The 15,250-nt window shown below is 43.9% G+C and overlaps 1 protein-coding gene across 1 annotated transcript in view; it reads left to right on the top strand.

Moving 5' to 3' along the window:
• The window catches only part of LOC144216093 (cilia- and flagella-associated protein 337-like), a 115,554-nt gene that overhangs the window by 76,367 nt on the left and 23,937 nt on the right, over positions 1–15,250 (top strand). Inside the window, exons 14-19 of the mRNA XM_077745372.1 lie at positions 5,328–5,479; positions 8,697–8,799; positions 12,674–12,780; positions 12,861–12,940; positions 13,788–13,842; positions 14,528–14,573. Of these exons, the coding sequence (XP_077601498.1) occupies positions 5,328–5,479; positions 8,697–8,799; positions 12,674–12,780; positions 12,861–12,940; positions 13,788–13,842; positions 14,528–14,573 (543 nt within the window). The remainder of the gene's footprint in view (positions 1–5,327; positions 5,480–8,696; positions 8,800–12,673; positions 12,781–12,860; positions 12,941–13,787; positions 13,843–14,527; positions 14,574–15,250) is intronic.

Raw genomic sequence — 15,250 nt, 5'->3', positions numbered from 1 at the left:
TATTTAAAATAGCCAGAAAGTAGAAATAACCCAAATGTCCATGAACTAATGAATGGATAGACAAAATGTGGCATATTAATCAATGAAATATTCCTCAGAAACAAAAAGAAATGAAGTACTAATATATGTTACGACATGGATAAAACTTGAAAAGCTTACATTATGTGAAAGCCAGTCACAGAAGGTCATGTACTGGATGATTCCATTTATATGAAATGTCCAGAATTAGCAAATCCACAGGGACAGAAACTTTTTTAGTAGTTGCAAGGAGGTGGCGTGAAGTGGGATAGGTAGTAGTCTGGCGGTTCTTTTTGAAATAATGAAAAATTTTTGGAATTAAACAATAGTGATGGTTGCACAGCTCTGTGACTGTGCTAAAAACCATTGTGTACACTTTAAAAATGTGAATTTTGTGGGAGGTAAATTATATCTCGATAAAAGTGTTGTTTTTTAAAGGAGGGGGAGAGGAAAGAGAGAGGGGGTCAAGGGAGACACCAAGGCTTTGGGTGCAACCCAACTGAGACAGGGCAGATGGAGGTAAAAGGAGAATAAGAGGAGGAGCTCAAGAGTGGATGTGTTACAGAGTCATCCTGAGTCGAGGGGAGATCTCAGAACTGAAGATATAAATTTGGAATTCATTAGCATTTAGATGGAATTTTAAGCCATGGAGGAGTTGAGATGGAAAAGAGAACAGGAGCGGGAGAAGAGCCTCGAACGCTGAGCACAGGGGCAGTGCCATGTGCTGTGCTTTCACTTTTCATGGGTCCAACATGGCTCCTGTGTTGTGAGCTTAGAGTCCATCACCTGGCACCAATGAGGACCTTTTACATAAAATTAGTTGTTGACATCACAGTTGGTGATGCAACCAAGACCCAAGCCCAATTCAGTCTTCCAAGAAAATTTGATTAAAATGGTAAAATCTATGGGCTTCATTTTTTAATATATTTTGAATACCAAATCCATCCAAAGCCATCCTTCAAAGCCACAAAGTTGGAGATTTCATATATTTAATGAGCTTTTTTTCCCTCAAAACTTGGCACCATCAGATAATCATAGTTCTGTATGTGAGGACACGTCTTCTATCCTATTTTCTTTTCCTGGTGCCTCTCCATTTTATTCCAATCTAAAATCATGATTACAAGATTAGCATCTTGCCTGTGATGATTCAGGCATATTGAATCACTTCCCAAAATGTGTTTAAAATATATTGAAATCCTATCTTGGAAATATGGTGTGTAATTTATTTCAGAATACATTATTCCTATCAAATAAAAAGTAATCAACCAGGAACCAAACAGCTAAATTTCTAGCATGCCTGATCAGATGGTCTTCATTCTTTCAATTGATTTTTCAGCCCAAATATTTCACTTCCCTAAATCATGGGGACACATGGAACATTTCAGGAGTCTGTTGGTTTCTGGCATTACTCTAAAGGAGAGGAAAGTGACAGGTTCAGTTTTCTGTTTTCACTTGTTATTTTCCATGAATTTAACATCACGCACCATGAAGGGGGCTGTTTTGTATTATCAGGAACCAGTATAGAAAGAAAGTTATTTCTTGGAAGGAAGGTAGCATGGCGTGTTAGTTAAGGTAAGGATTGCCACTGCAAAACATAAACCCCATATTCTCCATAGGTTGAGACAGTAGGAAGCTTGTTTCTTTGTTTTCATAACCCAAGGCCAGTGTGCCTGGTGAAGGGCATTTTTCTCCCATTCAAAAATGAGGCTGTCTTCACAGGGGGTCCTAGATTCCCAGTGTCTTCTTCATCCCAGGGCAATGGGTGTGAGAGCAGATAAGGCATATCTGCCTCTTAAAAACCACAGCCATAAATGACCCATCACTTTCTTTCAGAGTCTACTGCTAAGTGCATAACTCTGGGTGAAAGGGAAACCAGGGAATGCCTAATTTTGTGGCCATTCCCCAGCAAAATTTTTCCACTGTGGACAGAGAAGTATACATTTGGGGGCTGGGGTACAGAATGCTTTGGAGAAATACAGGCTTGAGTTGAAACTCTGAAACTACCAGAAACTCAGTGACCTTGGGTGAAGTGTTCAATCCTGCTAAATGCTTGGATGTTGCTTACTCTTAATTCTCTTCAACATTGGTCACTCTTGTGTAGGTTCGTTGTACTCCTAAAAGGTAAATTATGAACTGTGCTCACCACAGAGTAGTTTTACCAGTTAAGATGTTTTTAGGCCAAAGAGACAAAAATCTAACTCAAATAGTTTAAGTGAAAAAGGGACAATTTATTGGTTACTGAAACCAGATCACCAGACAGACAGCCCCACCAGACAGACAGCCCCACCTGTCTGGTTAAACCAGACANTGACCTTGGGTGAAGTGTTCAATCCTGCTAAATGCTTGGATGTTGCTTACTCTTAATTCTCTTCAACATTGGTCACTCTTGTGTAGGTTCGTTGTACTCCTAAAAGGTAAATTATGAACTGTGCTCACCACAGAGTAGTTTTACCAGTTAAGATGTTTTTAGGCCAAAGAGACAAAAATCTAACTCAAATAGTTTAAGTGAAAAAGGGACAATTTATTGGTTACTGAAACCAGATCACCAGACAGACAGCCCCACGGGCAGCTGGGTTTAAACATGGCACTGTTGCTCCTACACCTTCTGCCTGCACTACGACTTCTGCTCCTTGGGGACACCACTGATATTGACTCCCACTTCAGAAAGGCTTTCTTCTTCCAAATGGCTGGGCTGATGCCCAGTCTAAACTTGCAACTCAACTCTGGATTCGCTATCAGCTCTAGTCAGAAAAATCTGAGGGAAGACACAGATTTACCAGGCTTGGGTCCCATGTCTACTGCTTGTAACCAGAGAGGCAATTCTCCTAACAGAGGACATGAGGGTGCTGGACAGACCACGGATAGGTCAGTGATACTGATTTGTTGTAGCTACTTTACTTTGGGGATTTAATGCCAACTTGCTGAATCAATGTCAACAGCAGCATGAAGAATTCCTTCCTACGTTTCCCTTTCACAGACCTCGTAGGGGTCCCTCTATAGCATTCCAACTAAGATCCTTCTGCCAGGTTCCAAAATTACCTTATCCTTGCCCTCATCAAAACCTTCTCTCTCTCAGTATCATTATCTTGTAAAATAAGAAGAAATTGCTAGATAAATGGATTCCTGTTGTGGTTTAAGTGACCGTGTGTTACCTTTCTATCCAGGAAAATGAGCATTTTCAAACAATTTAGTCCTCCAGAAAGGAAGGGGGGACACCCCTTTACAAGTAGCCCCTGCAATCACCTTTTCCATGGGATTATTTTACTTTGATCACTACTGTCACCCCCAGACTGACCTCCCAGAGTGTATCGCTTCCTGCCTTTTATGCCATGACTTAAAATTACAGGTAAAAAAGCAGGGTAGAACTTCCAAAATGAGTTTGCTACCTGCTGAGGAGAACTAAGGAAAATAAACAGTATAAATACAACAAATAAAAGTCTGGCTTAAGGGGTAAAGGCTTTAAATTTCCTGATAGCTGATATGCTTCCTGGAGTCTCAAAGGAGGGGAAAGAGGCCCCATCCAAGTACATCCCACCCAGCTTAGTCCTTAGACGTCCCAGCGCAGCTCTGGAGGAAGGTGAGCCTGAGATGGACTCCTACTTTAGCGGCTCATGAGATCTGTGTTGGTAGTCACTGAACCTTGCTGGAACTCAGTGGATTATACCTACCTACCAAAGTTGGCTTAAGATCGTATTAGTTTGTGACAAAATATCTCAACCTGGGTGGCTTAAAGAATGGGAAGTTATGCCTCACATTTCTAGAGGCTGGAAGTCTAAAATCAAGGTATCAGCTGGATTGGTTCCTTCTGAGGCTGAAGGAGAGTCTGTTCCAAGCCTCCCTCCTTGCTTCTGGTGTCTCGCCGGCAACCTTTTGCATTTTTGCCTTAGAGAAGCATCACCCTGATACCTACTTCCATCTTATGTGACAGTCTCCCTTTCTCTGCGTCTATCTCCAAATTTCCCCTTCTTACAAGGATACCCGTCATATTGTCTAAGGCGTGACCTCTTCTTAACTAATCACACTAACAACAACCCTATTTCCAAATAAGGGCACATTCTGAAATACTGAGGGTTATTCAACACACAAAAAATCTGGGGGGACACAATTCAACCCATAACAAAGAGTAGATGAAACAATGCATGAAAAGCATTTAACACAATGCCTGGTGCATGTTGGCGCACTAAGCAATAGCTGCCTTCGTGATGGTTCTGTCTTCCCAGTTTTACATGTGGCCCATCTGCTCTTCCCCAGGGATTGAGCCATCCCTTGCAGCTCTCATCAGATCACCTTAAAATAATATAATAGCCATGGCATGCCTTATGTAATAATCATAATAAATGATTAACAATAATATTATCATTCTAATCCTATACCATTATACACCATGGCCTAGCCATGATCCCAAACACTATTTTTATTAATATTTAAAAATCCCTAAGATTTTTTAAAATATTACTTTATTTTTGAGACAGAGCATGAGTAGGGGAGGGGCAGAGAAAGAAGGAGGCACAGAATCCAAAGCAGGCTCCAGGCTCTGAGCTGTCATCACAGAGCCCAACGTGGGGCTCAAACTCACAAAACAGTGAGATCATGACCTGAGCTGAAGTCGGACATTTAACTGACTGAGCCACCCAGGTGCCCCTAAAAATCCCTGAGATTTTAAATCCTATAAGATAAGCATTATTATTAGTCTCCCTATTTTACAGACGAAGAAAGTGAGGGAAAGGGAGAGTGGTAATTTGTCCAAGTCCACATAGCCATTAGGGGATAGAGCTGGGATCCCGGCCCAGGCAGGAGTATTCTAGACGTCCATGCCTTTAACCAATGGCCATGCTGAGGTTTGTTCCCTGAGCCCTCCAAATGTCTCCCCAGTGGCTGGTTTAGAGGAACTGTGTGAAGAAATGGGAACATACATGAGAGACAGAGGTAGCTCTGTGCACAAGTCTGACCCATGATGTCGAGCTCCCACTGTGAAAGCCGGTCCATGGGAAGAGAAGCCACCAGCTGCTCTGATGGTGGGGAGTGGAGTGCAGCTCCAGGGTGTCCTGGCCTCCAGTATCTCTGCCCCTTGGGCAGCTTCGGCATGGCACAGGGGCTCAGGGACAAGGGCCCCATGTTCTGCTTCCTTTATAAACAACAGAAGAGAAGAAGCCCCTTTCACGTTTTTTCCTTTTGGTGCCATGAGAGTGGGGCAGTGTTCAAACTTTGGTTGGTCCTAACTGGACCCCTGCAACAGGCCACGGCTTTGGAAACACAGCAAAGCAGCCTGTTCACGACCCCTGGTTACTTTTTCTCCATTTCCTCCTCAGATCTGGGATCTGGACACGGACAGCTGCTTGTTTACTGCCTCCTCCAAAGCCAGTGGTATTAAGGGGGAGTTTGCAGCCTGCCTCTATCTCCCCCACTCCAGAGCCCTGTGTGTGGCCACTGACACCATCACACTCCTGCACCTGCAACTGAGGTAGGAGGTCATTGTCTTGGCCCCAAGCTGTCAGCTCTCTAGAGGGCACCTCGAGCCCCAGCAGCTGCCTGCAACCTTCTTTAGCACAATTAAGGTCTCTGGGTGAACTCCGGAGCTCTGTGCCCCATGTCCTTATCTTGCTGTATGTATTGGGTGAGCTCCCTTTAACTCCCCATTAATTATGCCAGCACCACCTCCCGATATTAACCAGAAGTCTAGAATTTACCCCTGAGCCCTTATCGACCCACTGGCTCTACTTCTATAGTAAATTGCCCAGGGAGCCCTGGAAGCCCACATCTGAGACCCCACCCCTACAGCAGGGTAGCCGTTCCGGGACAACTTACGGAGGGTCCCCTAGCGGCCTCTCCTGCCCAGGGCCCTTGAATGCCTTGAAGACTTGTCTCCCTGAATCTTCTGCAAATGAGGCCACCTTGTTTTCCTCGGCACACCATTGCCAGGCCACCTGTCATTTCCTCCTCGGCAAGGAAAGTGGGTGCCAGCTGCCTTCTCCACATTCAGGGAGATCACTCAGATGTTCCTCTCCTTAGCACTGGATGTCCCCTCTAGGGCCCACTCCTGTCCTGCCTAGGCAGAGACTACCCAGTCTTACTGAAGAGTTTAAGTCCTGCCTCCCAAGTTACCACAAGTCACCTAGCGTGAGGCTGCAGTTTTACAGATGAGCGAACGGAGGCCTAGAGAAGGGAATGACCTGGGAGTCTGGACAGAGCTGGGACTAGAGGCCTCTCTCAGGATGCCTGGCCCCTGACCATCTCTCTGTGTGGTGCTCCTCCCAATGGAAGGGCAAAACGAAGGGGAAGGAGAAGGGGAAGGAGAGCTCAGGGCTTACTGTTTTTTTTTTTTTTTTGTTTTGTTTTTTAAATTAAACGATGGGAAAGCACATTTTCTAGTCTTCTTTCTCAAGAGCCTGCAGAGAAGCTTCTGTCAGAGGCTCCGAAGAGGCACGTGTCCGGGGTAGAGAACACATGCTCTGCCTCCCTGGGCCCCAGTGCCTTGAGGTAGATCAGACCTCTTCCACGGCCTGTGCAGGGCTGGCCAGGCACACTGCCGGTGCGTTGAGACCCGAGGCCTTCGGAATATCATTAGAGCTTTCAACCTGGCCGTGGTTATTCCCCTACCCCATCACCTGGGAATACATTCCTCACTCTCTGCCTCAGTTTCCCCCTTAGCGTTCAGCAGGACGACAAATCCGAAATCTGCAATTTTTGAAGGCTAAGGACAGGATGCAGGGAAGGCTTAGGCTGAATACCGTGGTTTGCAGGTTTCACGTCCCATCTATATGAAAATGACAGCTGGATTTCCTGAGCCAAAAATGATTTTTTTTTAATTTGAACATATGCCTAGGAAGAACCTTTATTGTGTTCAGTGATTAAACCACAGATCAAGAATGAACTCTACAGAAAAGCCATCAGATTTCACAGCATCAAAACTCTACCAAGAAGCCCAGCGTGTATGGCCGCCACCCATGTCTGTACCCTCCCTTCCTAAAGCCCCATGGATTCAGAGCGCCTGGCAGAACCCCTGCACAGTCCCCATCACAGCCTGGCCTGGAAGAGCAGGCGCTTTGCTCAAGATGCCTGAGCAACTGGCTGAAAAACGGAATTTCCATCAATTAAGCAGCTGTTTGTTCTACATGGTCTCAGTGTGTAGAAAAACAGCCTGTTGGGCTGATTTTTTTTTTCTTAAGTGAAGAGACTGAAATTCCACCTTGTGGCAAAAGCAGGCTCAATCTCTAGCGCCAACATGTAGGTGCCAAATAATGTCTGCCAGTCCCTGCTCTGTTACTTGAGAGCTTTGCGATTGTGATCAAGCGACCTGATCCTTCTCAGCCTTCTGGTGGTTCTCCCTGGGAAGCAGGGAGACTCAGTGCCTTCCACTCCGTGTTGGGGAAGGGATGTAGGTAAAGCCAGAAGGCTCTCTGGCTGCAGGCCCGACGCTTTCTCTCTGGGCTGTTCCCTCCTCTTCCCCCACAGGCAAGACTCCACCATCAGAGACCCCCACCAGAAACCATTCATGGGAAAGCGCAAATTGGCTTTCTGTCAAATGTTATGTTTCCTTGGAAAGGATTCCACACACTGGGAATAGTCTGGCACCAAGTTGGATGTCTCAGACCCACTGAATCTCTTCTAGTGGCCCAGCCTTGGGGTGCGGGCATTGGACAGACAATAAAGAGAGAAAGCAGAGCAAGGATCCTGGAAACCAACGTTCATTTATTGAGTGTTCACTGCCTGTCAGGCTTCTCCAGACATTTTACATCCTTTTCCTCACTCCCCACACAGTTTCTTTTTTTTTTTTTTTAAGTTTATTTATTTACTTTGGGAGAAAGAGAGAGAGAGAATTGGGAAGGGGAAGAGAGAGGAAGAGAGAGAACGAGAGAGAGAGGGAGAGGGAGAGAATCCCAAGCAGAGTCCACACTGCCAGTGCAGAGCCTGATGCAGGGCTCAAACTCATGAACTGTGAGATCATGACCTGAGCCAAAATCTAGAATCAGACACATAACCTACTGAGCCACCCAGGTGCCCCCACTCCTCACTAAATTTGTATAAAGGATTCCAGTTTACAGATGAGGAAATGAGTGCAAAGCGGTTGGATTGCTTAACCCCTAGAGCCGTCCATTCTGTGCACTGTCCTCCCAAAGGACAGCTCAGGGGGCAAGGGCCAAGCACACAGGTGAGTCCTTGACCCCTGGGTGCCCACAGGAAGCGCACTGCAAGGCCTTGTCCCTGCTATGAATGAAAGTGCTGCTATTCAGGCTTGAAGACTCAGAATGGGATAATAAAGTCTGTGCTTCTTTGCAGGGGTGGGGGGGGGATGTAAATTAATAGCAAAGAAGGTCCACTCCACAATTACATGAAATCAAATGCCTCTTGCCCTAAATAGGAGACATGTGGTGTGAGTTTTCATGGTTAGTGGCTGCTCTCATTGAATATCAATGATGCCCCGTGAGGGTCTGTGGGAAGGACATTATATGAGTCTTCTCAGCTAATCCTCAAAACAACCCTTTAAAGTAAATATCATTATCCCCCATTTAAGAGATAAGAAAGTTAGAGCTTTGAGCAGTTAAACTAATTGTCCAAGGTCACAAACCCATTTTTATCCTCTTAACCTTTCTTAATAAAGCAATAGATACCTCATCCTGGGTATCCATGTCATACATTTGATTCAGGTTTTCATCCTCTCTCTGTTTTTCATGAGTAAGGTCTCCCTCAGAGCCTTCCCTGGTGGTTTCCCACCAGGAGCCCGTGGTCTGTTGCTGCTACAACCCAACCTTCAGGCACGTGGTCAGCTGCTCAGAAGCGTCTGTAAGTATCAACTCTTGTTCTCTTCAGCAATGATGTGGTTCTGAGTGTGAGTCTAACCCCATCATCCTCACCTTGAAGCTGAGCAGAGTGTTCTGGGGACAGTCTGTCCCTGGAAGGTAAGAATTCTACTAGACTTCTTCAACTCTGCTAATTATCAAGTTTTATTTGGACACTCTTCTTTGAAAGGTGGATGGAAGAGCTCACAGTTTCCCCAGTGGCCTGTAGTGTGAGCTCTTTGGAAGGGCCACCTGATACTAAAGGATGGCATTATTTCATGGTGGTTCTCTTGTGTGGTGTAGGATGATTAATAGAACCCTATTTTAGTGTCACTCTAATCTGGGGGTGAAGGTATGGAGCATTCCACATCCACTTCCCCTTTCACTAGGGCTCTTGAGGATCATGCTGGCCCTGTCCTGGGTGAGTGACACAGTGTCTGGCCCACAGGAGGGGACATAACCAGTGCTCCTTGCATAAAGAGTGAGAATAGAGAAGCACACACATCCTCATGACTCACACACTCCTGTCCTTGAGCTAATGGGAGGACACAGCCCAAGTACACTCAACTTTAAATGTTCTGAACTCACCTAAATATCAGTTCAATCACTTTCTGAATCACTGGCCTAGGCTCTGGCATGACAAGCCCGTGTCCCAGGTGATCTGGCAGCACCCTCTTTCCTTCCTCCCGCAATTGCCTGGCACACCCTGCCTTTAGGATTTATAGCCTTGGGAGCACCGCAGTCTGGTAGTGTCCTCTTCATGTTCAGACTCACTTCGGCTTCTCTCCCAGTGAGACTCGGTTCTTTGCATGTGTTCTTGCCTGTTCCTGCTCCTGAGATTAGTCATCACCACGGGTTTATTAAGTATTATAAGAAATAGATTACTTGGTCTGTTGATCAAAAATTTTTGATGATGACTCAATCTCAACTCATCTCAAAGAAGGTGAGTTCTTGTATAATTTGGGTTCATACTTATAAAGAAGGTTTATCCTCCAGATCTATCAGAATCACCTGTGACCCCAAGGACGCCAACCTTCTGGTCTCAACATCTTGCACATGCCTGTCTCTGGCTCTATCCAACTTCTTCTATCTCCACCCTGGAATTTCCTGCTGCTTCCTCTTTTCCTACACACAATTTAGCAATCTTTCAAGGTCCAACTCAAGTCCTATCTCCTCCACAAAACTTGCCTTCCCTGCTCTGGACTCACACAAGCCATCTCTCTCTTCCTGACCACCCATAATCAGTACCTCCCATGTGGTGTTGGGTTCAGTCCTCCCTTGTCCTGCTCTGTTTCCCAAGTGTGAGCCTTGCCTCTCTAACAATTCACCAAGCAGTTAGGGCAACGTGCATCTCATCTCTATGTTTCCTTCTTCTTTCTTCTTAATCTGTCAAAACCCTTCTTATTCTTCAGTGCACAACTCTGATATGACTCCTCTGAGAAAAGTTGCTAGATCCCTCCCACATCCAGGCAGAATGAAGGGCTTCATTAGCATTTGAGCTCCTAATTCTATGCTAACAGTCAGCCTCCTTCAATAGCATTACTTTTGATATGCATATCTTCCCTGCCTGTGGGTGGTAAGGAGATGTTGAATTGAGATATAAATACTCTGTCAGCTCTTACTGTATTAAGCACTTGCTGGTAATAAACTCTGATACTTACTGGATTGAATTATTGATTTGAGTATTTACTCATCCCGCAGATGTGTGTGAAATCTTTATAGCATATGCCCACTGTCACGATCCATAGCATCTAAGCCACATTGCAGTCTATATTTGTGAAGGAGAGAACATAGCCCAAGATCTGCACGATGCCTGAAGTTATGAATACCTCTATGCCACATGTTATCCATTGAGTTGCATAGCAGAGTGCTAGGGACCACCAACTTTCAATGCTTCTGAAAATGCTTGAAAATGGCACAATGTATACTAATAAATATTCACTTAAATGTTTGCAATGTGTTGCAGTGTGTTAAAATGTGTTACATAGGAACTGCAACTTACACATACACATATAGAGTTATATGTAATATGGATGTTTACATTTTAAGAATAATGAATATTTTTTATCAACAGAGCTTAAAAGTATAGATAATTTATAAAGGTGTTTAAAATTTAATAGCAAAATTATATTTAATTTGGGATGTGGTTGCATTTTAATATGTTTAATCGAATGGGAACTGCAAGGGAAGAATCACTTGGGGCAAGGAAGTTCTTAGAGAGGCCCAGGTAAGGCATGAAATTCCCTCTACAAAATGCTCCTAGAAAGTGTAAATAGCACCTTTAGACTTTTCTTGATTCTTTATATACATATACATATATATATATATATTTAAAGTTTTTATTTATTTATTTTAAGAGCGAGAAAGCAAGCAGGAGGAGTAGAGAGGGGTGGGGGTAGAGGGAGAATCCCAAGCTGGCTCTGCTCTGTCAGCACAGAGCCCAACGCGGGATTCTATACCATGAACTGTGAGATCATGACTTGAGCCAAGATCCAGAAGAGTTGGATGCTTAGCTGACTGAGCCACCCAGATGCCCCTAGACTTTTCCTGATTTTATAAGTAGAACCCTAAAGTCATTTTTAAAGATACTGCAATTGCTTACTTCAGTCTTTTCACTCCCATTACCGGCAGCAGCAGGTGGTGGTGTTGGGGGAATTTCTTTTTAAGGAAGCAAATGTGTGGCATGCTCACCTCCCACCCCCACCCCCATGAGCCCTGGCATTGTAAGAGGACAAAGGGGCAGGAAGCAATGTGTACACTACTAAAAAATCTGGTCTTAGGTATTTAAATCAACACCAGTGAGAGCATGCCTTCTGGTTTCTGGGTTGGAGACCTGGAAGTTTCTCTCTGTCAATGGAATAGCCTCTTTTACAAAGTGGAAGATTGAAAGGAACATACAGTAGTTCTGAGGAAGAGTGTTGTCTTCAGACATTTCTCCTCCCACACCATCACACCTTTGTGTACAGGCTCCAGAAAGCCTGCCCTAGAGGAAGCCCTCCTCTAGGCACTTCCTCAACCAGTCATGAAAGATGACATTCAACTCCCTTTACAGATGATTCTCATTCAAAGGTTGCTCAAGGAATAGGGCAGAAAGAAAGCAACCTCAGGACTCAAACTAATTAGACTGAGCAAAACCTTAAAGCTGAGGGTTTAGAAGACATATCCTTCTCCCAAAACTGGCTGTCTTCCTCACTGAGCTTCACCTTGGCACTGAGTAAATTTTGCTGATCAAAATTCAATCCACACTTATTTCTCTGAGCCTAGGTAGTCAGGAGATTTTTATCTAAAGATTTCTAAATTTTCCAGTCTTCTTGTTGAGTATATTATAGGATGAATTTTGTTTCCCCAATATTCCTATGTTGAAGTCCCAACCCCAGCAGTTCAGAATGTGACTGCATTTGGATAAAGATAGAGCCTTTAAAGAGGGGATTAAGTTAAAATGAGGATGTTAGGGTAGGTCCTGATCCAATCTGACTGGTATCTGTGTAACAAGAGGAAATTTGGACACATAAGGAAACCCTGGGTGTGCATACACAGGGGAAAGACACTGTGAGGACACAATGAGAAGGTGGCCATTAGCAAGCCAAGAGGAGACTCCTCAAAAGAAACCAAACCTGCCAGCAATTTGATCGTGGACTTCCAGCTCCCAGAGCTGTAAGAAACTAAGTGTTTATTGTTTAAGCACCCTGTTCTGTGGTATTTTATAATATAGCCCAGCAAATGAATACACCAAGGTAAGCCAAACTTACAGGTACCTTCATGGTAAGTTTTTATCTTTCATATCTGTGGCACTAGACTTCTGAACGCAGATTGCCTGTAATTTCATAGCCAGTGTCTCTAAGTCCCCCCCCCCCTTTTTTTTCAACTTCTGGATACAGGTGGTAAAAGTGTGGGACTTTGAAACAGGAAGGCCATTGTCTGGATTTACTGGGGCTCATGGCAATGCTGGAATCACGTGTCTGACCTTTGACTCCAATGGGAAAAGGTATATATCTTCTCCAGTACCTTCAGCCATTAGACAGTGAGCTCCCTGACATGATTTTCTGACAGAAGACTGTTTCCTAGGCTAGTCACCGGGGGCAGAGATGGCTGTCTGAAAATATGGAGCTACAACAATGGACATTGTCTGCACACACTGAAACATGGCAAGTCGCTTCCTACCAAGGGTTACTATAACATAATGATGCGAGATTGGGCATTTGTTGACAATGTAGAAGAAAGAAATGAGATGGAATCTAGGGTACATGTAACAATCCTACATTCTTTTTCTCTGGCCCTTCATTTTACCAATGACTGTAAACTACTGAGGAGAGATGTACTGTACATGAATGTATGTGCTCCCAGCTAAGTCTTGTGCACCTGCTCCTTCATTACCTGGTATGTTTATCTGAGTTCTTAAAAGAGCTTAGCTTTTCTAAGCATTTTAAACATCACATAAGTCAAAATCTGGATGAACAAACTAAAAGCTAGTCGTTTTGTGTGTTATTGTGATTTTTTTTCCATGGCTGCTTTTCCACCTGTTCACCCTGATCTTGGTAGAATTTCCACAATTCCAGCTGGTTGACTTTCTATGAGGAAGAAAAGAGGCAAATATTTTTCAATTATCAAGGAACATAAATGAAGTCGAAGTAAAAAAAGACAAAAACCACTCAAAGTAATGAGTTTGTGATTCCCAATTCTGCTTTTGACCTGGCTGTGTACACTTGTCCTCTCACTCAGCAAGTGCCAGGCACTGTGTAGGATCCTGTCAGGAGAAGGCAAGCCTCTTCTCAAAACCAGGCAAGGGCAGGACCAGCATTTTTGGGCAATGAGGGGGGTAGGAAGCCAACAGTGCTTTGGTGGCTTGAAATACACCTAACTGTGGTCTGAAAACTAGAAAGTTAGTACGCAAGTTTTCCCCAATCATCATTGAATTGAGTCAATATGTATAAACTGATTTAAGAACTAATAAAGAAGAATGTCTAACAGAAGTTGATAATGTTATCTTTCTAGATGAAAAGCCAAGTGAAGTCTGTGATTGTACCTACTTGGAGGTGAACCAAAATAAGTGAGTTATATTCAGCTTGGATGTAAGAGGGGCATGCATCTTTTTGATACAAAATCTATTTTGGAAGAGGACACCAAGACAGTGAAGGGAATTTCCCAGAAGGAAATATGTCAAAGAATTCCCAAGGACTCTGGTTGCTCTCTGATGGTAATTTAGACAACTAGACTCTTCTAGAATATTAGAAGCAATTCTCTGCACATTTTGATGACTATTTAGAAGTAGAGATAGGGAGCACTCTATCTCCCCACCAAATGCTTTCTTGAGGAAAAAATCACAAGCTAGATTACCAGTGTAATTAAGTTCAGCAGCCACAAGGCCAAGAATAAAAATCCGATACGTTCTCTCCTGAACACAAAAAGTGTGAAAACAACTCCTGATCGGTTTCTGCATGTGCCCTTGCCTCTGTGTTTCCATTGAGCTCTTAGGTTACTTAACCCTCAGGAGGGCAACTGCTCCTGGAGTAGCATCCGTAGACCTTGGAAATCATAAATCCCTTAAGTAGCAGTGAAAACACTGACCCTAACTCATCAAATCACATTTTATCTTGCTCTTCATACGAAATGCTCTTGCTCTCTCCATTTTTCATATAGACATGGCAAAATGACACCACAGCATTGATGGCATGCAAAAATTAAAGAGATGATAAGCTTAAGGATTGAGATGTACTACTCTGTTACTGTCCTAGGTGCATCATAGCTGTTGGATGGGACAGAAGAATAAATGTGTATTTTGTAAGTGAAATGTACAAAATGAGCTATTCAAAACTCTGCTTCAGATTGCTATCCTCACCCCACCAACCCTACCATTGATTTTTTTCCCCACTAAAAACAAAGTTTGTAGAAATTATTTAGACTTCTGCTCTCTGTACAAGTCATGATATAGACAGAAGAATTTCCTCCCTCCCTCTCTTCCTCCCTTTTAGAAACCCTTTTTACTTTGTTTTTTGTTTTTGTTTCTTCCCTCTGGTTATCTTTTTTTTTTTTAAGTTTATTTATTTATTTTTAAGAGAGAGAGTGTGTGGGGTAGGGGCAGAGAGAGGGGGACACAAAGGGTCTGAAGCAGGAGCTGCCCTGACATCAGAGAGACCAATGTGGGGCTCAAACTCATGAATCGTGAGATCAAGACCTGAGCTGAAGGCCAATGCTTAACTGACTGAGCCACTCAGCCACCCTTCTAGTTCTCTTTTATGGGAAGAGGTATAATGACTCTTCACCCAATTCTGAGAGTGGTTGGTTCCCACACCTGCAAGCAATTCTCTGACACTAGCAGGTGTCCTACAATTCAACTCAATCCTGGTACCATCTACCCAGGGATGACATTGGATCCCACAGGTTACAGACTCAGTCCCACAAGCCCAGCCTTCATGACCCCCACCAATTTCAGACACCTCCCATGCTCTCAGCACTTA

The sequence above is a fragment of the Crocuta crocuta genome, unplaced genomic scaffold, assembly GCF_008692635.1.
Source record: "Crocuta crocuta isolate KB4526 unplaced genomic scaffold, BGI_CrCroc_1.0 scaffold258, whole genome shotgun sequence".
Lineage (NCBI taxonomy): Eukaryota > Metazoa > Chordata > Mammalia > Carnivora > Hyaenidae > Crocuta > Crocuta crocuta.
This window is presented reverse-complemented; position numbering and strand designations above follow the sequence as displayed.